This window comes from Carlito syrichta, unplaced genomic scaffold (genome assembly GCF_000164805.1).
Source record: "Carlito syrichta isolate Samal-C Ts95f unplaced genomic scaffold, Tarsius_syrichta-2.0.1 Scaffold130433, whole genome shotgun sequence".
NCBI classification, from domain to species: Eukaryota; Metazoa; Chordata; class Mammalia; order Primates; family Tarsiidae; genus Carlito; species Carlito syrichta.
The window spans coordinates 331,415-355,449 of NW_007074529.1; the positions used below are offsets into that span (position 1 = coordinate 331,415).

The 24,035-nt window shown below is 52.0% G+C and overlaps 1 protein-coding gene across 1 annotated transcript; it reads left to right on the forward strand.

Annotated features, from left to right (window-relative positions):
• Positions 1–36: 36 nt before the first annotated feature.
• PLEKHD1 (pleckstrin homology and coiled-coil domain containing D1) lies at positions 37–23,832 on the forward strand. The gene is made up of 16 exons (XM_021708016.1): positions 37–120; positions 356–438; positions 669–714; positions 1,147–1,307; positions 1,423–1,516; positions 1,849–1,938; positions 2,097–2,173; positions 2,917–3,008; positions 3,834–3,886; positions 17,669–17,763; positions 19,320–19,413; positions 21,269–21,447; positions 22,200–22,332; positions 22,603–22,747; positions 23,207–23,356; positions 23,630–23,832. The coding sequence occupies exons 1-16, from the start codon at positions 37–39 to the stop codon at positions 23,797–23,799; spliced, it is 1,746 nt and encodes a 581-aa protein (XP_021563691.1). The 3' UTR covers positions 23,800–23,832.
• The last annotated feature ends 203 nt before the right edge of the window (positions 23,833–24,035 follow it).

Sequence of the window (24,035 nt, forward strand, 5' to 3'; positions counted from 1 at the left end):
CTGTCAGCTGTCCCAGGCCTGCCTCCCTCAATAGCCATGGCCTCTGGGGAGCTCTGTAGCCAGTATGACCTACAGATGCTCACCAGCAACTCTTCAAGCCCTTCAGAGCGAGGATGTCCAGTCAGGGGTGTGCTGGCAAATGCTTAACTCCAGGTTCCAGGAAAGAGGTGGGGCAGTTTTGTAGGATTTGGTTTTCGGGGTGTGAATGACCCCACAGTGGCCACCATCAGGCTGCTGATGTGGTGTCACTGAATGCAGAGCCAGCAAAGGTTGACACTATTGACTACCGTGAGGCCGTCTGAGCCGGCTCCAACATACCCCTTCGTCAAACACACCTGCACACAACAACTTTCAGAACTGCCAGCTCATCCTGCCCACCTCTGTCACTACAGCAGCACTCTCAGCGGGGGCCCTGGAGGAGGGAGCCGGCCACCCTGGGTGAGCTGAGCCTCTGAGCAAGTGATGCTTTGGGAACTTAGAGCAAAAGTATCCTCAGAAGGAAAGAAGCCCTCAGTAAGCTCTGCCATAACTCATCCTCCGGGAGGTACCCAGGGTCCGAAGGACCCTCCCCTCTTGGGCTGGGGGAGATCTTGGTGTGGATTGGCCCTGTCTGCATGGAGACATCACACGTCCAGTCTCCTTGGGCTCTGTTCCTCCTCTGTGTCCAGCTGGGGAGTCCTAGGGCAGCAGAGAGGAGTCACGGGTAGCGGGGAGGTTTGAGGTTTCCAGAACCCATGAATTTTTAAAGACAGCTGTGGGCAGGATGTGGCAACCCAAAATTCCTACATAGAAGCCTTCACTCCAAATTGGGCCTTGGGGCTGCTTGGCATCTCATCACAGCCAGCTCCAATCATCAGTCCCAACTGAGCCCCCATGGTGGGTCCAGGCACTCCACATGGTGGGAGGCTGGGGCAGGAGGATAGAGGATGTGGCCTCCACAGTCAGAAAGCACCAAATTAGAGACCCTCAGTAGACCCGAGTCCAGAATGGGCTGGGGAGCAGTCTGGGAAAAGGGATGTGGTGGCACCCCGGGGCGTGTGTGGGCTGTCCACTCTGTAGGATTGCCATGAATCGCCAGCCTCCATGCTTGCCTGCAAAGACCTGTCTTGGTCTCCCGTGTCTTTTCCCCCTCCTTCTCCTCCTCAGGAGGCTCTCAGTGACAAGGAGACAGCTCAGGGGCAGAAGGTGACCGAGCGGGGGACCATAGCTGCCCTGCAGTCCTCAGCAAGGGTGCTGATGCAGGGGGCAGAGGCTGCCCATGGCAGGCCAGCCAGCCAGCCAGGCCCTTGTGCTGATGTGGACCGTGTGTCTGAGCGGGTGTCCCAGCAGGCTCCTGTATGAGTCCAGGGCCCCCGAGTACTCTTGCTGTCTGAGAAGCCTCACTCCGTCTCCCTTGGCTGTCTCTTCTCCCACCCACTCTAGGTTTTTCATCATCAAAGAGAGCTTCCTGCTGTACTACTCTGAGAGTGAAAAAAAGAGCTTTGAAACCAATAAATACTTCAACATCCATCCTAAGGTGAGAGCCCCTCCCCCAGGCCACACAGGGGAGGGCCTCATGGGACATGGGGACGGGGAAGCATCTCCTGATGGAGGGGCCTGTCTGCTGGTCTGCTGTCTTGCTCTAGTCCCCTGACCTGCTCCTGGACTGGCCCCCTGCCCTCCCATGCCCTGGAGCCTGCCCCAGTCCTTGATCTGTCCTCTGGGGGGTCTGTTTGGGCCTCTGTGCAGTGGCCCCAGGGCCCAGTCTCCAGCCGGGGGCCCCTGGCAGGACCTGGCTTTGTCTGAGGCTTCCAGGGGCCCTGAGTGCCCTGAGCCATGTGGGGGCTGCCTGTTCTGGCTCCTCCTCAGGGCGTGATCCCTCTTGGGGGCTGTCTGGTGGAGCCCAAGGAAGAGCCCAGCATGCCATATGCCATGAAGATCTCCCACCAAGACTTCCACGTGAGTGAAGCTCGCCCCTCAGCCTGGCCTCCAGCCATCCCGGCTCCCTTGGCCCAGGAAGGAGCCAGTGCCCAGGGGCATGGGGTGGGGGAGCAGTGCCAGGCTTCTGTGCCCCTCGCAGCTGCCTCTCAGGCCTACCTGGTGCCTCTTCCCCGCAGGGGAATGTCTTGCTGGCTGCCGAGTCTGAGTTCGAGCAGACCCAGTGGCTGGAGATGCTGCAGGAGTCTGGGAAGGTGTAAGTGCCCCTCGAGGAGGGCAGCCTGAGGGCTCAGAAGGGGGAGGGTGTGGCGGGCTGACCCTGAAGCCCCGCCTCCATGCTGGGATCCTGGTGGGCCTGGGGACCGGGCAGTGGACGTTGCTGGGGTGGGCAAGAAGAGCCAGTGCTGGCTGCAGAGCATCTGGGAGGGTCTCCTGCAGGAGCCCAGGAAGGGTCTGGAGTCATGGGCAGCATTGCTTGCCTCCAGCTCTTGGGGGGGGTGGGTGTCGGTATCTGGCATCTCCTTGCACCTGCCACCTCCCAGGCTCCCCGGAGTCCCAGCAAGGGCCAGAGCTGGCACTTTGTAAAGTGGGTCCTGCTGACACTGAGCAGGTGCCGCCCACCCCTGCCTGAAGCCCGCCTCCTGCAGGCCTGGTGCCACGGCAGCACCAACCGTGCACCGACTGTGCTGGCCTCGGCCTTGGCGTGCGGCATTTCATGACCTAGAAAGCCACTGGGAAGCAATCTCTTCCTGCTCTCAAGGCACGCTTGGCCCAGCCCCTGGCGGCCCACTTTGCAGCCTGGGCCAGCCGCCAGCTTCGTTAACTGATCGCTGCTGGGCCATGCCAGGGGCTGGGCGTGGAGTGAGTGCAGGCTGAGATTCCGGAGGAGGAAGGGTGGGCCAGTGCCACCCGTGTGGGTCTTTCTCCTTCACCCTGCCGTGCTAATGGTTTTTGTTTCCTCCTCTGCTCTCCTCTGTCCCATCTGTCCTCTCTCCCCAGGACCTGGAAGAATGCCCAGCTGGGAGAAGCCATGATCAAAAGTCTGGAGGCCCAGGGGCTGCAGTTGGCTAAAGAAAAGCAGGAGTATTTAGGTTAGCTGGAGGAGAGGACTGGAAGCTGAGCTGCCTAGTACTTGGGGGCGGGGGCTGTGGCCAGGAGCTTGGTGAAGCACCCAGGTGGGGGCGGGGGTGTCTCAGGTGGGGCTTAGCAGGCTCTGAGGGCACAGTGGCAGTTCAGTGCCCCGAAGGCCTTCTGGTGCAAGATGTGACCTTTGGGCCTGCACAGTAGAAGGCAGGAGTGGCTTGGCCTGTCTAGCCTCAATTTCCTCATCCTTAAAGTGGGGATAAAAATAGTTCCAAGCTCTTAGAGTACCAGGTTGGATGGGAAATGTCTGTGAGAGCTGGCAGTAGGCATACAGTGAGGGTTGTGTAAGTACAGTTGATGGTGTTATCCTACCCCGGAGCCTGGACTTGCCCCACCTCCCTCCCAGGCCACTTTAAACCTGGCCACAGGGTTCCAGAAGATGGTGAGACTGAGGGTTTGCTTCTGTACCTGCGCAGACACCTGGGCCCAGCACTGGTTCCCCCCAGAGTTTTGCCCTCCCTGCCAGCCAGACACTAGTGCAGGTGGAAGGTGGGGGGCTAGCCCAGTTGCAACAGCGCTGGAGGTGCAGAGACCCCCCCTTAAACTCCCAAGGATGAGGCCCTTCATGGCCTGTGGAGGCACAAAGCAGGGACAATGATGGGAAGGTGGATGTGGCTCCGGCCAGGCCAAGAGGCAGCTTCCATCACAGGGGGCTGGCCCCACCCTTGCCAGCAGGGGCCCCGTCGCTTCCCTGGGAGAGGCTGGGGGTGACTGCCTCAGCCCTGATCCCTGGTGTGAGCCTTTCATGAGCGTGTGTGTGCTTGCCTTGGCAGACAAACTGATGGAGGAGACGGAGGAGCTGTGTCTGCAGAGGGAGCAGAGAGAGGTGGGCGCCGCGGTGCACAGGTGGCTGTCCTGCCCTGTGGTGTGGGGCCTCGACAACCTAGCCTGGCACGCTGGGGTTCTAAGCATGGGTTCTGGGCATGCTGGCCTGGGGATCCTTGGCGTGCTGGTCCAGGGTTCTAGGCATGCTGGCTCAGGGTTCCAGGCGCACTGGCCTGGAATCCTAGGTGCACTGACCTGGGGTTTATACTTGCTGGCCCAGGGTCCTAGGTGCACTGGCCTGGGGTTCTAGGCATGCTGTCGCGGTACACTGGCCTGGGGTTCTAGGCATGCTGGCCTGGGAGCTTAGGTGTGCAGGCCCAAGGCTCTAGGTGCACTGGGCTGGCGTTCTAGGCACACTGGCCTGGGGGTTGAGGTGCACTAGTCTGGGGTTCTAGGTGTGCTGGTCAGGGGTTCTAGGAGCACTGGCCTGGGATCCTAGACACTCTGGCCCAAGGTTCTAGCATTAGGGAACTAGATAGGGGACCTGGGTACCAGAAGCCCTGCTGGAAAACTAGACGAACAGGGCAGGGAGGCCAGTGGAGTGGCAGTGCTGAGAGTTTGTTGTAGCATCTAGCAAGAAGTGTATTTCTCCTCACTAGCCCCCGGGAGGGATGTGAAGGAGATGGGTGGTCAACTTCTAGAGAAGGAGCCGCCTGGGGGTGTTAAAAGCTGTGTCCACAGGTGATGTGCTCTTGCCAGTGACATCCACAGGAGGCTGCAATGGCCTCTGCTATCCACAGAGGACTCTAGCCCCACAGGAGCGATTGGGCCTGTGGTTTCAGAGGTGCCTTCATACTCTGAATGTTGATGGAATGAGTGTGGAGTGGCCAAGCCCTGGCTGAGGCAGCCTGTGGCCTCGTCAGCGGGCAGGAGGCACGGAGGCCCACTTCATGTGGAGTCTCCATAGTATTGGGCCTGGCCTGTTCTGGGGAGTTATTACCACACCTGAATGGCAGGGAAGGCAGTGGTCAGCATGGCAGACTCTATGTGTGTATTTGACTTTCACCACTTCTAGTTCTATGACCTCAGGCATGTGACATGACCCCTCTGAATATCGATATTCTAATCTGGAAAATAGAGTCAGTAATAGAACTCATCTCATTAGGGGAGTCATGACGATTCAGTGAGGTGTTACACAGAAAGTGCTTGGTGCACAGTCCATGTATGTAAAGTATTGTCCAGACATGGACTGTTTTCCCCTGTACCTGGCTTCTTCCTCTCCCTCCCTCAGGGAGTGGCCTCTGGTCAAAGCTGGTCTCTGTAGGGTATGCACATTCATGGGATGCAGGTGACCAAGCAAAACTCAAGACCATGTAGTTATCACTCTTTTTTTTTTGAGTTGGAGTCTCACTCTGTCGCCCAGACTGGAGTGCAGTGGCCACTCCCGGCCACTGCAGCCTCGACCTGCTGGGCTCCAGCAATCCTTCTGCCTCAGCCTTCCAAGTAGCCGGAATTACAGGCATGCGCTACCATGCCCGGCTGATTTTTTGATTTATTGTAGAGATGAGGTCTCGCCAAGTTGCCCAGGCGGATCTCGAACCCGTGAACTCAGGCAATCTGCTCATCTCAGTCTCCCAAGGTGCGGGATTACAGGCTGAGCCACCGAGCCTGGCTAGTTATCACTCTTAAACCATCTTAATTGTACATGCCAAATGACAATGGGTGTGAGAATGCTTTGATTATAAAACTGCCTGCTATATGGCCCAAGGTGTGGATTCTTCACCGACTGGCTGCTATCGATGCTTCCCGTAAGTTCTAATAAACCAGTGTCTTTCCCTGCTGGGCTCCAGGTGACTTCTTTGGAAAGGTAAACACTATGCGCAAGCCCTTGGGTTTGGGTTACCACCTTACAGTGTGTCTGTTAGTCTTGTTGTCATGTCATCCTACGTGTGGACTGTTTGAGGCCTGACGAGAGGGCGAGCCCATGGAGGGGGTCCTGATCCAGTCCTCTTCTCTTTGTTCTTCCCTGTCCTCTCCCGGGAAGTTCACAGGGACAGGGCCGGCAGCCAGGGCTCATCACCTGATGCTCTGACCTTGGACCTCCTCGTCTCAAGCTCTCTTCTGGGTCTGGCATTAGAGTTTGAATTTTCTTCATTCAGTTCTGTGCATTTCATGCTGATGACGGCCGCTGCATCATCAGTGTCTTTGAAACAGGTGGTTCAGGGAGCTGGGGATGGGCTAGGGTGACAGACACAGCCGCTGGCAGGAGAGAAATGGACTTATCCACCAGGAGGCTAAATCTGGGGCACCAGTTGGCTGCAGGAAAATTTAGACACTCTATCTAGGTCTTTAGCCGGGAAATTAGGCCAGCAGAGACCTGCCTGCGAGCACACTGGCCCCCCTCAATGCCATAGTGTTGAAGGAGGGAGGCCTGACCCCTGTGAACACCTGGTATAAAATGTGAGTGAGACTCAGGCCCAACTGGTGCCCACCCTGAAGGCTGCCCTGGACAGGTAGGTGGAGGGAGTACTGTGCCTGGGTCCTCACTTCTTGTCAGCTACATGCTCTAGCTCAGGAATAGAACTTGGATTTTAGGCCAGGCTCATGCCTGTAATACCAGCACTTTGGGAGGCCAAAGTGGGAGGATCGCTTGAGCCCAGGAGTTCAAGACCAGCCTGGGCAACATATCAAGACCCTGCCACTACAAAAAAAATAATTAAAAAAAAAATAGCCAGGCATGGTGGTATGTACCTATAGTCCCAACTACTCAAGAGGCTGAGGCAGAAGGATCCGTTGAGCCCAGGAGGTCAAGGCTATGGTGAGCTGTGACTGTGCTACTGCACTCCAGCCTGGGCAACAGAGTAAGCTCCGGACTCAAACAACAACAAGAACTTGGATTCTAATCTTTGCTGTCACGTCATTCTGTCAAAATGTTTCCTTGCTTAACTTGCTCATCCGTAGGATGGGACCACCTGTGCCCCGTGTCCTCCTAGTCTCCACTCAGGGCAGAGGTTTTCTGAGTGTGCCTTGGGTCACTTAGAAACACATTTGATGATAGCTGAAGAGTCTCCTGTTTGTTCCTGTGGTCTCTTGGAGATGGCTCAGCCAGCAAAAGATAAAAGATTAGGGCTGGGGGACATGGACTCTCTCCTTGTCTGTGTGCCCTTGTGCCCATCAGTTACCCTCTCTGAGCTTCAGTTTCTTTACCTGGGGTGTCTGATGAGAGCAGCACCGGTCACTGCCCACCTCTTGGGCTGCTGAGGGACTCAAGGAAACAAAGCGCAGGGATGTGGCTTGTGAACCGGAAAGCCCCTGGTTATATCACCCGTGTTGCAGAAAGGCCTGGGACTCGGGGGATCGAGCAGAGAGTGCAGGGGGAGACCCTCCCCCCGGTCCCTGCCCCCAGCTTCTCTTCCTAGAGCCAGAGCCCCTGCCCTTCCTCGAGCTCCTGGCCCTGGGCTCCCTCTGGCCTCACTCTCTACCCTGGAGGAGGCAGTCTCTGCCTTTCCTCTCTGAGCTGTGAGAGCTCACCTTGCCTGTGGGCAGGCAGAGAGGAAATCAGAAATGCCAGGGCAGGGCAGGGTTTTGGGCAGGGTTCTTATCACCTGGAGGGCTCCCAGTCAGAATACAGACTCTCTGAGTTGGAAAGAACGTCCCTCTTCAGGGTAGACTGTTGACCTCCCAGATGGCTGTTGTTCCTGTCCTGTGATAAGCAGCTCACTACCTCCAGGACTGTGTCTTTGCATTGCTGCTCAATTAAGCTCCTCCTTTCATTGAGATGAAATTTGCTTTCTAGTGAGTTTCTCCACCCATGTACTCCTGCAACCAAGGTGGGCCCAGAAGTCTCAGAATAATACAATATGGTTGGAGAAAGGCATTACCACAGCAGGTCTTAGCGGACACTTGGTCTATGGTGTCCTGCTGTGTCCATACCATGCTCGACGTCAGGAACAGAACGTTCTGTCTGCTCAGGCTTTTGAAGTAAAACTTCCATTCTGAGCAGTGTTCTCAGGCTATGCCTGGACACTGGCTTCATATAAGAATCATGCAGGTGGCCGGGCTCAATGGCTCAGCCTGTAATCCCGTGCTTTGGGAGGCTAAGGTGAGTGGATTGCCTGAGCCCGCGGGTTCGAGACCCGCTTGGGCAACATGGCGAGACCTCATCTCTACAATAAATCAAAAATTAGCCGGGCGTGGTAGCGTGCGCCTGTAGTTCCAGCTACTTGGAAGGCTGAGGTGGAAGGATCGCTGGAGCCTAGCAAGTCGAGGCTGTGGTGGCCGGGAGAGGCCACTGTACTCCAGTCTGGGCGACAGAGTGAGACTCCAATTCAAAAAAAAAAAAAAAGAATCATTCAGGTAGTGAATTTCTCTCTCTCTCCTTTCCCTCCGTCTTCCTCTCCCCCCTCCTATCTCTCCCCCACCCCGTCTCTCCTCTTTCCTTCTCCCCCCTCTCCTTTCTCTCTCTCCCCCACTCCACTTTCTCTCCTCTGTTTTTCCTCTCTCCTTTCTCCTGTCTCTCTTCTCTGTCTCCTCCCTTTCTCCCCTCTCTCTTCTCTCACTCCCCCTTCCCTCCCCATCCTTAATTAATACACTTTATTTTTTAGAGCAGTTTTAAGTTCACAGCAAAACTGAGCAAAAGGCACAGAGATCTCCCACATTCCCCACCAACATCTTGTACCACAGGGTGCGTTTGCTGCAACCGATGAACCAACATCGACACATTGTCACCCAAAGCTCAAAGCTCATAGGTTACGTGAGGGCTCACTCTTGGGGTTGCACATTCAAATCATTTCACTACCCTCAAATGCGTCGTGCTCTGCCTGTGCATTCCTCCCTCCCACTGACCCCTGGCAACCAGTGACTTTTTCACTGTCTCCATGGCTTTGTCTTTTCCAAATTGTCATAGAGTTGGAATCATAGTTTGCAGCCTTTCCAGCTTGGCTTCTCTTGTTTAGTCACATTCATTTGGGTTTCTTTCATGTCTCCTTATGACTTGATAACGCATTTCTCTTTAGTTCTGAGTAATATTTCATTATCTGGATGTGCCATGGTTTGTTTATCCATCCCCCTACTTACGGACATCTTGGTTGCTTTCAAGTTTTGGCAATTATGAATAAAGTTGCTGTAAACATTCATGTGCAGGATTTTGTGTAGACATACATTTTCAGTTCATTTGGATAAACAACAAGGAGAGTGATTGCTGGATTGTATGGTGAGAGTATGTTTAGTTTTGTAAGACCCTGCCAAGCTGTCTTCTATAGTGGCTGTGCCATTTTGCATTTCCACCAGCAGCAAATGGGAGTTTGTGTTGCTCCACATCCTTGCCAGCATTTGATGTTATCTGTGTTTTGGATTTTGGCCATTTTAATAGGTATGCAGTAGTTTCTCATTGTTTTAGTTTGCAGTTCCCTGATGATACAGAATGCGGGTCATCGTTTCATATGCCTATTTGCCATCTGTATACCTTCTTAGTTAAGATGACTGTTAAGGCTGGGTGCAGTGGCTCATGCCTGTAATGCCAGCACTTTGGGAGGACAAGGCAGCAGGATTCCTTGAGCCCAGGAGTTTGAGACCATCCTGGGCAACATAGTGAGGCCTCATCTCTATAAAAACAATTTTTTTTTTTAAAATTAGCCAGATGTGGTGCACCATCCCTGTAGTCCCAGCTACTCAGGAGGCTGAGGCAGAAGGATCACGTGAGCCTAGGAGGTCAAGACTGCAGTGAGCCATGATTGTGTCACTGCACTCCAGGCTGGGTGACAGAGTGAGACCCCCAATTAAAAAACAACAACAATAACAAACAAAATGTCTGTTAAGGTCTTTTGTTCATTTTTGACCGGGTTGTTTATTTTCTTATTGTTGAGTTTTGTGAGTTTTTTGTATAATTTGCTTAACAGCCTTTTATCAGATGTGTCTGCAAATATTTTCTCCCAGTCTGTGACTTGTGTTCTCATTGTCTTCATGGTGTCTTTCACAGAGCAGAGAGTGTTAACGTTAATGAAGTGCAGTTTATCAATTACTTCCTTCAAGGATCATGCCTTTGGTGTTAGAGCTAAAAAAGTCATCACCATGGATTTTCACCACCTAGGAGAAAATCTTTTTATAGTCATTTCATCCTGTGTTATCTTTTAGGAGTATCTTATGTTTTATAGTTAGCTCTATATCCACGTTGAGTTACTTTTTGTGAAAGGTATAGGGTCTGTGTCTGGATTCCTTATTTTGCAAGTAGATGTCCAGTTGTTCTGGCACTGTTGACAAGACTGTCTTTTGCAATACCATTGTATTATCTTTGATCCTTTATCATAGTTTTGTTGTCTGTATTGACGTGGGTCTATTTCTGGGTTCTCTGTTCTGTTTCATTGATCTACTTGTCTATTCTTTTATCAATATCACACTATACTGATTACTGTAGCTTTATAGTAAGTCCTGAAGTTGGGTAGTGACAGTCCTCCAATTTTGTCCTTCTTCAGTATTAAGTCTTTTGCTTCTCCATATAAATGTTAGAATAGTTTGTCAATATCCACAAAATTAGAACTAGGATTTGAATTAAGATTGCATTGAATTTATAGATCAAGTTGGGAAGAAATTATATCATGACAATATTGAGTCTTCCCATTCATGAACATGGAATATCTCTTTTTTTATTTAGTTCTTCTATGATAGCTTTCATTACATTTTATAGTTTTCTACATATAGATCTGGTACATATTTTAAAGATTTATACCTAAGTATTTTATTTTGAAGATTCTACTATAAATGGCAATATGTTTTTAATTTCAAATCCCACTTGTTTATTGCTGGTATGTTGAAAAATGATCAATTTCTTACATTAACCTTGTATTCTACAATATTGCTACAGTTGCTTTTTAGTTCTAGGGATTTTTTTTCTTTTTGGTCAATTCTTCCAGATTTTCTGCATAGACAGTCATGTCATCTGTGAACAAAGATAGTATTTTTTCCTTTCCATTCTGTATATATTTTATTTCTTCTTGTTTTATCACATCAACTAAGGCTTCCAGTGCAATGCTGAAAAGCAGTGGTGAGATGAAGCATCTTTTCCTTGTTTTTAATCTTAGAGGTAAAGCTTCTAAGTTTCTTACCATTAAGTATGATGTTAGCTGTAGATTTTTGTAGATGCTCTTTATCAAGGGGAAAAATCCCTTCTATTCCTAGTTTGCTGAGAATTTTTATCATCAATGGGTATTGAATTTTGTCAAATGCTTTTTCTGAATCTGCTGGGTTTTTTTCTTCTTTATCCCATTGATGTGATGAATTTTATTAATTGCTTTGTAAATATTTAACCACGTTTGCATGCCTGGGAATAAATCCCACTTGGTTGTGATGTATTATTCCTTTCATATGTATTAGATTCTATTTGCTACTATTTTGTTGAGAATTTTTTGTGTCTATATTCATGAGAGACATTGGTCTGTAGTTTTATTTTCTTCTAATCTTTTTGTGAGGTTTTGATATTAGGGCAATGCCTCACAGAACGAATCAGGAAGTATTCTCTCTGCTTTTATCTTCTAAACAAGAGTGTAACAAATTGGTATAATTTCTTCCTGAAATGTTTGCTAGAACTCGCCAGTGAACCCATCAGGGCCTGGTGCCTTCTGTTTTGGAACGTTATTAATTAATGATTCAATTTCTTTAGAAGATATAGGTCTATTCAGATTGTCTACTCCTTTTTATGTTTGTTTGACAGATTGTGTCTTTCAAGGAACTGTTTAATTTCATCCAAGTTATTAAACTTGTGTAGATTCTTCATAATATTCCTTTATTATCCTTTTAATTTCTTATTTTTATTTTTTAGTTGAAGTCTCACTCTGTCACCCAAGCTGGAGACCAGTGGCAAATCTGCTGGGCTCAGGCAATCCTTCTGCCTCAACCTTCCAAGTAGCTAGAACTACAGGCACGTGCCACATGCCTGGCTAGTATTATCCTTTTAATGTCTGTGGCATCTGTAGTAAGGTCTCCTCTTTCTCTCTCCCATTTCTGATATTAGTAATTTGTGTCTTCCTTTTTTTCTTAGTTATAAGAGGCTTAGTTTTAAAAGCCTCATGCTCCAGGCTTATGAATTTTACTTACCTTTTCAAAGAACAAGCTTTTGGTTTTGTTGATTTTCTCTATGGGTTTTCTGTGTTCAATTTCATTTATTTCTGCTCTAATTTTTATTTCTTTTCTTCTGCTTACCTTTGATTTAACTTGCTCTTCTTTTTCTAGTTTCCTTAGGTGGAAGCTTAGATGATTAATTTTAGATCTCTCTTCTTTTTTAATATACCCATTCAATGCTACACACTTTCCTCAAAACACTGCTTTTGCTATATCCCACAAAATTTGATGAGTTGTTTTGTGATTTTCATTGAGTTCAAAATAAGTTCTTTGACTCATGTTTTATGGGACTCATTTTTTTTAAAGAAACGTGTTGTTTAATCTTTAAGTGTTTTATGGGTTTTCCAGCTGTCTTTCTGTTGTTGATTTTTAATATAATTCCACTGTCATTTAAGAGCAGACATTATATGATTTATATTCTTCTAAATGTGTCCAGGTGTGTTTTATGGTCTAGAATGTGGTCTATCTTGAGAAGCTCTGCTGTTGCTAGATGAAGTAGTCTATAGATCTCTTAGCTTGATGTGCCATAACAAAATACCATTGACTGAGTGGCTTGAACAACAGAAATTTATTTCTCACAGTTCTGAAGACTGAAAATTCCAGGATCAAGGAGCCAGCAAGGCAGTTTTCATTCTGTGGTCTCTTCCATTGGCTTGTAGATAGCTGACAACTCATTGTGTGCTCGTATACCCTCTTCTTGTGCATATATGGGGAGAGAAAGAGCAAGCTCTCTGGTGTCTCTTCTTGTAAGAGCATTAATCCTGGCTTAGTGACTCAGCCTGTAATCCCACCACTTTGGGTGGCCGAGTCAAGTGGATTGCCTGAGCCCACGGGTTCGAGACCAGCCCGGGCAAATTGGCAAGACCTCGTCTCTACAATAAATAAAAAATTAGCCCAGTGTGATAGTGTGCACCTGTAGCTCTGGCTACTTGGAAGGCTGAGGCAGAAGGATTGCCAGGGTCCAGCAGGTCGACACTGGGGTGGCCGTGAGCGTGCCATTGTACTCCAGTCTGGGCCACGGGGTGAGACTCCAACTAAAAAAAAAAAAAAAAGAAAAAGAGTATTAATCCTATCATGAGGGTCTCACCCTTATGACTTCATCTAACCCTAAGTACTTCCCCAAGTCTCCATCTCCACATATGATTATACTGAGGGTCAGGACTTCAACATTTGAAATTGAGGGAATACCAACATTCGGTTCATAACAGATGTCAATTAATATCTAGTTGATTAATGGAGCTGTTGAATTTGATTATATCCTTACTGATTTTCTGCCTGCTAGATCTGTCAGTTTTTGATAGACAGGTGTCAATGTTTTATCTCTGATGATAGATTCCTGTTTCTCCTTTGCCACATGTATTTTCATCTCTGTTAGGCATATGCTCATCAAAGAATGTTATATCTTCTTAAAGTATTGACGCTTTTATCATTATGTCTACCCCACTTAATCCCTAATAACTTTCCTTGCTCTGAAGTCTGCTCTATCTGAAGTTAATATCGCTACTTTTGCCTCCTTTTGATTAGTATCAACCTGGATGTTTTTCTCCACTCTTTTACTTTTGATCTTTATATTTGAAGTGGGTTTCTTGCAGACAGATTCTAGTTGGGTTTCTTTTTTTGTTTTTGTTTTTGTTTTTATTCCATTTTGACAATCTCAATCACTTCACTGATGGAGCTAAGAAGAGTTGCTGATTTTTCAGTTCGTTCAGCTTTTTACTTGTTAGGATGGAATGGCAACTTCTTCTTTTTTTTGAGTTGGAGTCTCACTCTGTTGCCCAGACTGGAGTGTAGTGGCATGCTCCTGGCCACCACAGCCTCGACCTGCTGGGCTCAGGCAATCCTTCCACCTCAGCCTTCCAAGTGGCCGGAACTACAGGCGCGCGCTACCACACCCAGCTAATTTTTCTGATTTATTGTAGAGACGAGGTCTCACCAAGTTGCCAGGTGGGTCTCGAACCCACAGGTTCAGGCAATCCACTCGCCTCAGCCTCCCAAAGTGCTGGGATTACAGGGTGAGCCACTGAGCCCAGCCTAGAATGGCAACTTCTAAGCTCCTTACATGCTGGACCAGAAACTGGAAATCTTCAGCTCTCTTTCTTTTTCCTCCTTAATATATAATTTTATTCCTAATAGTAGAAGTCATGCTCTTTGTAGAAAACTTGAAAAACATGAATAAGAAAATAAGCCTACAATTGACAGACAACTATTGTCAACTTTTTGATATTTTCCATTTCCATCTTTTTCCCTCTGTGTATTATACGAGAGGGGACTCAAAACACCTGGCATTTATTCATTAAAAATTGTATATGTATTCATACATGCTTAAACTTCAGTCACCTTCAAAGTACTCTCCATTTGATGCAATCCACCTATCGAAATGCTTTTTCCGCTGCTCAAAACAGTTTTGAACTCGTCAATTTTCATGCCTTTTAGTGCTTCTGCCTTTTTTTGTTTCACCTCTTGCACATCAGCAAAATGTTTCCCTTCGAGGACTTTTTAAATCCAAAGCAACAACAAAAACAAATCGCTCAGGGCAAGATCCAGTGACTAGGGAGAGTGGGGCATGGAGGTCCTGCCATTTCTGGTCAAAAACTGCTGAACACTCAGTGCGGGGCGGGCAGGTGCACTCGTCAATCACCCATCTTGAAATGGGCAAATGTGCAGAAAGAATCTCCAAAAATAATTCACTGAAGCCCAGTGCAGCCTCTCACAACAATGCTAGCTGGGGCACTGAAACCATGGGTTCCTAGAACACTTACCTAGTGGGGGAAGCCTGTACCACAAGGATCCTATCCTCCAAACGATAGTTCTGGGGTTGTTGGGATCTTCCTTTGTATGGCATCAGTGTCTTTCCATATTATTTACCAGTGGATCAGTTTCTCTTGCTGCTTCTCAGAGGCAGAATTGGGACCTGCTGGCATCACAAGGTGCTTAAGTGCTGGGGAGGGAAGGAAGGGGTTTCATCATTTACCTGTCCCCATTTCAATCACAAAAAGACAGCACACTGTAATATTAAGTAAAGAGACATATTTGCAAGTCAGAGTGTGGGAGAATGAGGCTTTCCAGGAAGGGTAATGCTGAGGCTGTGGTTGGAGTCCCCTTGTGTCCTGGGGGCTCATTTCTGAAGCAGCGGAAGCCTTGGAACCTGTGGGAGCCACGGGCCTCTGTAGTTTTTCAGGTGTAAGCCCACGGGTGCCCACAGCTTGTGGTTTCCCAAGGTCCCCAAACAGCTCAGTCACCCCAGATGGGGCCAGCAGGAAAGGGAATAAGTCAGGCTTGTTGAATCTGAGGCCAGAGAGGTCTCTCATCATTAGCAATATCAGGTGTCAGCTACTGAGGATTTATTAAAATAGGGTTCAAGTTTTTTTTGAAACTCTAAATTTTTGTTCAAAAGAGGGTGGAGGCTGGGCGCAATGGCTCACGCCTATAATCCCAGTACTTTGGGAGGCTGAAGTGGGAGGATCGCTTGAGCCCAGGTGTTTGAGATCAGCCTGGGCAACATAGCGAGATCTTGTCTCTACACAAAATAAAATAAAATGAAAACGAGCTGGGCATGGTGGCACGCACCTGTAGTCCCAACTACTTGGGAGGATGACTTGAGCCCAGGGGGTTGAAGCACTCCAGCCTGGAAAACAGAATGAGACTCTGTCTCTAGAAATAAGGGGGTGGGTGGGGTCTACAGGAATACAATTTAAATTATATTTATATTATACCTATCCATGTCATCTCATACATAGACCCCAGTTGCCTTGGTGGGGAAGGGAACATGGCATGTCACAATCAGTCTCTCCAAGGCCTCTGCCAGGAAGTAACACACTTCCACTCACTTTCCATAGGCCACAGCCAGTCCTGTGGGCCTTCCTGTCTTTAGCAGGTGCTCTGTGGCCACGACATGTGCCCAGGGGGTGTGCCACATACCAGTGAGCAACCCTGGTGAGGACAACACTTGGCAAACAGGTCAGGCTGTAACCAGTCATCTGTGACAAAAGTATAAAAATAATGACTAGAAGGGAAAAAAATAGTCGCTCTCTGGGTAAGAAGCTTAGGGATGAATGTTGTGGGTTTGAAATCAGACTCTTCCCTCTCATCTTTTTTGTTTTTGTTTTTGTTTTTGAGTTGGAGTCTCACTCTGCCACCCAGGTTAGAGGGCAGTGTCATGATCATGGCTTGCTTCAGCCTCGACCTCCTGGGCTCAAGTGATCCTCCCACCTCAGCCTTCTGACTAGTTGGGACTACAGGTACACACCACCACACCCGGTGAATTTTTAAATTTTTTTGTAGAGACAGTGTCTCACTATGCTGCCTAGGCTGGTCTGGAACTCCTGGGCTCAAGTGATCCTCCTGCCTTGGCCTTCCAAAGTGCTGAGGTTACAGGCATGAGCCACTGTGCCTGGCCCTCTCCTTCATTGAAAAAACATTTTAATTGTAATTTATTTTTTAATTTTTATTTTTTGAGTTGGAGTCTCACTCTGTCGCCCAGACTGGAGTGCAGTGGCCGCTTCCGGCCACCGCAGCCTCGACCTGCTGGGCTCCAGCGATCATTCCGCCTCAGCCTTCCAAGCAGCTGGAACTACAGGCGTGCGCTACCATGCCCAGCTAATTTTTGATTTATTGTAGAGATGAGGTCTCGCCTGCCCAGGTGGGTCTCGAACCCGCAGGCTCAGGCAATCCACTCACCTCAGCCTCCCAAAGGCGCGGGATTACAGGCTGAGCCACCGAGCCCGGCTTAATTGTAATTTTTTAGAGACAGGATCTTGCTCTGTCACCCAGGCTGGAGTGCAGTGGCACAATTATAGCTCTCAGCAGCCTTGAACTCCTAGGTTCAAGTGATCCTCCCACCTCAGCTTCCCAAGTAGCTGGGACTACAGGTGCATACCACCACACCCGGCTAATAAATTTTGTCTGTAAAGACAAGGTCTAGCTATGTTGCCTAGGCTGGTCTGGAACTCCTGGCTTCAAGCGATCCTCCCACTCCAGTGTCCCAAAGCACTGAGATTACAGGTGTGAGCCATTGTGCCTGGCTCCTCTCCCTCATGTTTTATTCCTGCTCTGCATCTCCTCAAAGTCCATGGCGATCTCTCCTCATGGGTAGCCTCACTCCCTGGTGGGGTTCCCTTATCCTTGGGAATAGAGCCCCCAGGGGAAAACAGCTGTGTGGTCTGGAGCTGGAAGCTGAGAAAGAAAGCAGCTGTGGAAGTCATGTCTTCCCATGGTGCACAACAGGGAGAGACAAGGCATTGTCACAGCAGTGCATCAAGCCCACCCTCACCTGGTGGAGTATGCCCGATGCCACCTGCCACAGAACTCCAGGAAACAGGGGCGCTGGGGCATGTACTTGCTGGGGAGCACTCAACCTTGCCAACATTCCTGAAGGGACTGGTCTCTCCCCAGGGCCTGTAGTCTGGGAATGGTGTTTCCTTGCCACTCCTGAGACACCACCAGAGGTCTTTCACAGAAATATACATGCACTGCTCTTCCCTCCAGCTTGGGGGCCCAACATCTAGAACTACAGTCACATCTGCCCCTGCCTCCAGTGGGCTGAGTCACCACAGATGCTGGGTTTGTTGAGACTCTGTCAGTGGCCAGGCCAGCTCTTTGGGGTCTACTCCGAGCCTGGTCCAGCACACCCAGGCTGCACTCAATCCCCGAGGGTCCCCCCGGGTCAAAGTGGGGTCCCGATCACAGGGCCCTTTGCTGCCCAAGACTCTCCTCTTCCTCTCTGGTCTTTCAGGAGCTTGAGCGCCTTAACCAGGTGCTGGAGGCCGAGAAGCAGCAGTTCGAGGAGGTGGTGCAGGAGCTGAGAACGGAGCAGGAGCAGATCAAGAGGTGTGGTGCCCGGGAGGGGTGCAGGGGCAGCAACCTAGGGCACGGCATGCAGGACCCATCTTCCCGGTTCATCCCAGAGTGGCCTCCACCCAGAGACGTGACCTGGTGACTTGGTTTGGGTATCTCTTCCTGATGCTGCAGGCCCCGGGTGTGCCCAGGAGAACCTGTGGACCCCCTCTACCCCCCAACAGGGTCATTTCCACCCACTGGAGCTCAATGCATGGACAAGTGCAGACAGGGCCCTCCCGTCTCCAGGAATCCCCTGGCGCAGGGCTAGACCAAGAGACGGGAGGAGCTGTGGGCTGAGACCCCAGCACTCTCTTTCCTACATGTCCTCCGCATTTTGGTGAATGACACCCTGTGGAACCTTTAGTCCCAAGTATTGTCTGTAACCTAGTTGCCCTTTATAATCATCTACTGAGTCAGAATCTTTAGAAGGTAGGGCCCAGTAGTCTGTATTTTTACAAAAGCTCCCCAGGTGAGTCTGATGCAGCCTGCCTGGGAATTTGAAGACTGCTGCCCTGGGCAGGGGTGATGGCGGTGGTCCTCCTCCTCCTCATCGTCATCGCCACTGCTCATCAGTGATGGCTCAGAAAAATGTTTCTTCTACCAACTATATAAAGGGGTGCTGATTAAATCTGTGTTTGGGGGAGGCAGAAACATACCAAGTCAATAGCCAAGCACCAGCTCAACTTCTGGAACTGTGCCAGACACTGGGATGGAAGGAAGTACCCTCCCTTGAAGACCTCCCCCAGGAGACATCAGGGCCATAGTGTGTCCCAGGCACCAGGAGGTGCCGTGCAGACCTCCTGTGTTGCAGGAATTCAGACCTGGGTGTGCTGGGTGGGCTCCAGCAGAGGGTGGATTGAGCTGGGCCCTGAGAGGCAAGTGGGATTGGGAACGTCGGGCAGAAGGGGCAGACCTTCCAAGTGGATATGGAGCAGCCAACGTAATAGCCTGCAGCAGCCAAGGTTAGTGAGGGAGGTGGTGGGGAGCTGGGTGCCCAGCGGGGGCCTTAGCTGTACCTATGAGTCCCAGCAGGTGCTGTCCAAGGAGGATGAGGGTGAGTGAGAGTCCCAGAAGGTGCTGTCCAGGGATGAGAAGGGTGAGCACGGGTCCTGGCACATGCTGTCCAGGGAGGATGAGGGTGAGTGAAGGTCCCGGCAGGTGCTGTCCAGGGAGGAGAGGGGCAAGCACAGGTCCCAGCACGTGCTGTCCAGGGAGGACGAGGGTGAGCATGCATCCAGCAGGTGCTGTCCAGGGAGGATGGGGGTGAGCCTGGAACCCATTTGCGTCTTCCCTCTGCCTGCAGGGTGGCCCCAGCTTTATCCTGTCTGACAGGTGCATATGAACCTGTGGCGAGTGATCCCGACCCCACTGGGCTGGGATCTCCTTTCAGCCCCAGGTCTCTACAGCTGCTGTTGGGGCCCAGCAGTGCAGAGGGGCGGTCATCCCAGAACCCTTCTGAGACCTAGCCGGAGGTGACACAGAAACCCTTCTGTGTGCAGAGGAGGGTGGGCAGGGTGGGCCCTCCTACCCAGACCTCTGTTCCCTAGGGAACTGGAGCTAACTGCAAGGTGCCTCAAGGGTGTGGAACAAGAGAAGAAAGAACTGAGGCACCTTACAGAGTCCTTGCAGCAGACACTGGAGGTGAGGGGCCCAGGGGGCTGGGTGGTGGGACCACGTGATATTGACTTTTCCAATGGTGTTTCCCAGGGGGTTCTTTGCAGGGGAAATGACACAAAGGGTGCTGACTTAAAGGGTCTCTTTGGGCTGGGTGCAGTGGCTCACACCTGTAATCACAGCACTTGGGGAGGTCGAGGTGGAAAGATCACTTGAGGCCAGGAGTTCAGAAATTTGAGACCAGCCTGAACAACATAGCAAAACCTCATCTCTATAAAAATGAAGGACCGGGCATGGTGGCTTAAGTCTATAATCCCAGCACTTTGGGAGACCGAGGTGAGAGGATTTTCTGAGCCCATGGGTTCAAGAACAGCCTGGGGAACTTGGCGAGACATCATCTCTACAATAAGAAAAAAATTAGCCAGGCGTGGTAGCGTGCACCTGTAGTTCCAGCTTCTTGGAAGGCTGAGGCAGAAGGATCACCTGAGCCCAGCAGGTTGACGCTGGGGTGGCCGTGAGTGTGCCACCAAACACTCCAGCCTGGGTGGTGGAATGAGACTCCGACTCAAAAAAATAAAAAGAAGGATGTCTTCTCTGGATTGCTGGGAACTCTAGCTGATGCATGAGGCCCAATGCAGGACGTGGTAGTCAGACCCAGAAAGACAAATGCTGTGCCCTTGCTGTGACCTTGGACCCAGGAAATTCACCTTCTTAGGCACTTCTATTTTTATACCAGATGGAGGATCAATGAGGGTGGGCAAGGGAGCTGCCCACCACTTCCTTCTTGCGGCTCATTCTCTCAGCTGCTCTTGATGACAGTGAGCATTAGGGAAACCAATTGCCAGGCCACCACCATCTGATACCACATGGGGGGAGGGGGACACATGTCAAGGACAAAGTGCACCTCCTTAGTGCCAGCTCTGGCCCAGTCGCTCCCTTCCCACCCCTTCCTTTGCTACTGTCCACATCTGAACAAAGACACACAACTCCTGCCTAAACCACCTAACGCAGGTGCCCAAGGAGCCAACTCCTCCACCCTCCATACCTTTGCCCACACTGTTCCTCCTACAGTGTGGCCTTTCCACCTCCTCTCTGCCTGGAGAACTCCTACTCATCCTTCTAAGACTCATCTCATATCTCCTTAGTCAAGTCTCCCTGACTCTTCCGGGCAGGGATTTGCTCTGAGCTCTGTGCTTCCATGAGATTTTGTGCAACTGTTGTGGCACTTGACACTCTAGGTGTGCTCTTCAGACTGTGAACCTCACAGGCTGTGTCTGCATGGTCTTTCTAAGCCCAGCCCTGGAGTGGGCCCAGCACATGGAGCGTGACCCACATGTGGACTGAGCCGAGAAGCTGCCCTCAAGGCTGCAGGGTTTCTTGTCTCCCTTGACTGACCAGAGCCTGCCTGGGGTCTTGGTTCGTGTCTCTCTCCCTGGTCACACCGGGGCGGTGGTTCCCCCGGACACCCTCAACGCGTTTCTGTGTAGTGCAGAATCGCGGTGTGAGAAGGAGAAACACCTAGATCTGCCCTTGGGCTGTTGGGTGCTCTTCATGGAAGCTTAGTACGTCTCCTCACTGTCCCCCGGAAGAACAAGGACCCAGGCAGTCACGGCAACCCTGTGCCTTGGGACCCAGGAGTGGGTCCCTCCTCTACCAGGAGCCATGTTTGGCTCCTTTCTGACCCCTCGAGGGAGAAATCACCTCACTTTGTTGTGAGGAGAGCTCGGCCCTCTGCCCCAGGGAGGAGAATGAAGACATTCTGGCTGTCAAGGAGGACGGAGAGCAGAGGGGGCCCCGCCCTGGGGTTGCCGGGCAGGTGAGGACCGCCATGCTGGAGAACCCGAATGGGGCTTTCTCGTCTCCTTCCCTCCCTCCGTGCCAGGAGCTCTCCTTAGAGAAGAAGAAGACACTGGAGCTGCTGGAGGAGAATGAGAAGCAGCTGCAGACCCCGGCCGACCCGAGAGAGCAGCCTCCTCCCCACGGGGGACTTCACAGCAATCTGAGGCACATCGAGGAGAAGATGCAGCAGCTGCTGGAGGAGAAGCTGCTGGCGGAGAGGCGGTGAGGGCAGGACGCGAGGCCACGCCGGCGCCTTCCTCTAGCTGGGCGGCCAGACCCTTGGGTCCTAGTTGGCACTGACCCCATGGGCCCCTCACTGCCTCTCGCCTAGCACTCAGTTTCCCCACCAGGCAAACAGGAAGGGAAGCGCCTGAGCTGACTTGAGAACCATCTCTTGTAGCGGCAGGAACAGGCGTCGTCCACAGGTCCTTGCCACTGCTTCAGCCCCCTTCCCTACAGGGAAATTGAGTCTCAGAGGGGTTCTGTGACTTTTCTGTTCTTTCTTTGAGTCGAGGGCTCACTCTCACCCAGGCTGAAGTGCAGCGGCTCAGGAGATCCTCCCTCCTCAGTCTCTCAAGTAGCTGGAACTACAGGCACACACCACCACGCCTGGCTCACTTTTTGATTTTTTTTGTAGAGACAAGGTCTTGCTGTGTGGCCTAGGCTGGTCTTGAACTCCTGGGCTCAAGCAGTCCTCCCAAGGTGCTGGGATTACAGGTGTGAGTCACCACACCCGGCCTGGCTTTGTGACTTTTCTAAGATCCCAGAATGAGCCAGCCCTGGACCCAAGAGTCCAGTCTTCTCACCCTAAGCCTCAGGCTCCCACCACAGCCATGCTGCCGCTCCGACCCCCTGGGTGGGGCTTGTGAAGCCTGGGGTTGGGCTTCTCTAACCGGACCTCTGAGAGGAAAGGCCCTCCCCCTGGCAGCCTGTGGGCGAGTGGGCCTCGAGCCAGGGCCTCTTCCATCCTGCAGCATGAAGGAAAATGAGGAACGCTCACGGGCCCTGGAGGAGGAGCGTGAGTTCTACTCCAGCCAGTCCCAGGCGCTACAGAACTCACTGCAGGAGCTGACAGCCGAGAAGCAGCAGGCAGAGCAGGAGCTCAAGGTGTGCCCTCCCCTCGCCCGGAGACCCTGCAGCCCAGCTTGAACAAGCCTGACCAGTTGGCCAAGTACAGGGTGGACCCACCACGAGGGGACACAGCCTGTCTCTGCTCCACTGGACGCCTGCTGGGTGTGGGGGCCAGGCCAGGCTGTCTGGTGTGGGGGCCAGGCCCAGAGGCAGGATGTAATGACTCTGTGGAGCCAGGGGTGACAGGGGAGGGCTTCTGGGGGAAGGTGGCAACTGCCCTCCACGCCCCTCTCCCCTCGCCCTCAGGCTGAGGTGAAGGTCCGCATGGACCTGGAGCGGCGGCTGCGGGAGGCCGAAGGGGCCTTGCGGAGCCTGGAGCAGGGGCTCAACTCCAAGGTGCGAAATAAGGAGAAGGAGGAGAGGATGAGGGCAGACGTGAGCCACCTGAAGAGTAAGCCCTGCCCTCTGCGTCCTCCCACCTTAGCACCTAGCCCCAAACTGGGCCCTGTCGATCCTGGAGAAGGGCCTAGTGGTCCTGACGTGCTCTGTGGACCGGATGGGGCTCTTTCCCAGAAGCCTGCCTGCAGGCATCTTGGCACTGCTCCCTCTGGGGAGGGCCTGGCAGGGAGAGTCTGGGGTTTCCTCCTCTTCTCCAAAGCTCAGAGCTCTGTTCACTCACACACACACACACACACACACCTGCCCTGGGACGGCCGCAGCCTGTGCTGGAGGGGTGCAGGAGCCCTGGGAGGTGGCTTTGAGTCTCAGGGGAGGGGCCCACATTCTCCACATCAAGCTCTCGGGGATCCCTGGGGCTGGTGGGTGGGGGACCAGTGGGGCGAGGGGTGGAGGGGGCCCGGGTGGGTGGCAGGAGAGTGGGGAGCTGTCTACCTGCCACCCTGCCCCGCAGGGTTCTTTGAGGAGTGCATCCGTAATGCCGAACTGGAGGCCAAGATGCCTGTGATCATGAAGAACTCTGTGTACATCCACAAGGCGGCCACACGCCGCATCAAGAGCTGCCGCTTCCACCGGCGCCGCTCCAGCACCTCCTGGAGCGACAGTGCGTGTGGCCGTGCCTGGGTGGGCAGGATGACTGTGGGCCGTGGGGGTGGTGGGCGGGCCAGAAGGGGCCAGAGTGGGGTGACAAGCCTTGACCCAACTCGGGTCAGGCCTTGTGGCCTCCGGCCTGGCTCTAGGGAGCTGAGTGACATCTCAGGTGTAGCCCGAGGAGGGCAGGGGCCGGGAGGGGCTCAGCTCACTGGGCGGGGTGGGGTGGGGCAGGCCACGCCCTGGCATGGAGGGCGTTCATGGCTGGCTGGCCCTGTGTCCCCAGTGAAGCCGTCCCAGTCCTTCATGAACTCCCAGCTGGAAGCCAACAACCTGGAGGAACTGAAGGAGGTGGCCAGGCGGCTGAGCAGGGACCAGCGCTTCCGCGAGTCCATCTACCACATCATGGCCACCCAGCCCGGAGCCCCTGCCGCCCTCTCCCGGGGTGGGAAGTGAGGGGTGCTCTGCCCCTGTCCCCCAGTCTCTCCTCCGCGGCAGGAGGGGATGGGCAGCAGAGGGAGGACTGCTCCACCAGCTCCAGCCTCGCCCTCAGAGGTCAGGGATGCCACCTCCTTTGCCTCATGCCACCCATCCCCTCGGGTCTACACCAGGTCCGTGAAGGCCCACCTGGGTGCCGACTGGCTGTCGCGGGAAGGGGAGGAGGGGCCTGGTTGCACATGGAGATTTGTGCT

What these genes read in the sequence shown, in the direction of transcription:
- PLEKHD1 (XM_021708016.1), top strand. Translation starts at nt 37, where the DNA reads ATGGCCTCTGGGGAGCTCTGTAGCCAGTATGACCTACAGATGCTCACC. An exon ending in AGGCAGAGCAGGAGCTCAAG is followed by an intron (nt 22,333 to 22,602) that starts GTGTGCCCTCCC and finishes CCTCGCCCTCAG; the next exon opens with GCTGAGGTGAAGGTCCGCAT. An exon ending in AGACGTGAGCCACCTGAAGA is followed by an intron (nt 22,748 to 23,206) that starts GTAAGCCCTGCC and finishes CCTGCCCCGCAG; the next exon opens with GGTTCTTTGAGGAGTGCATC.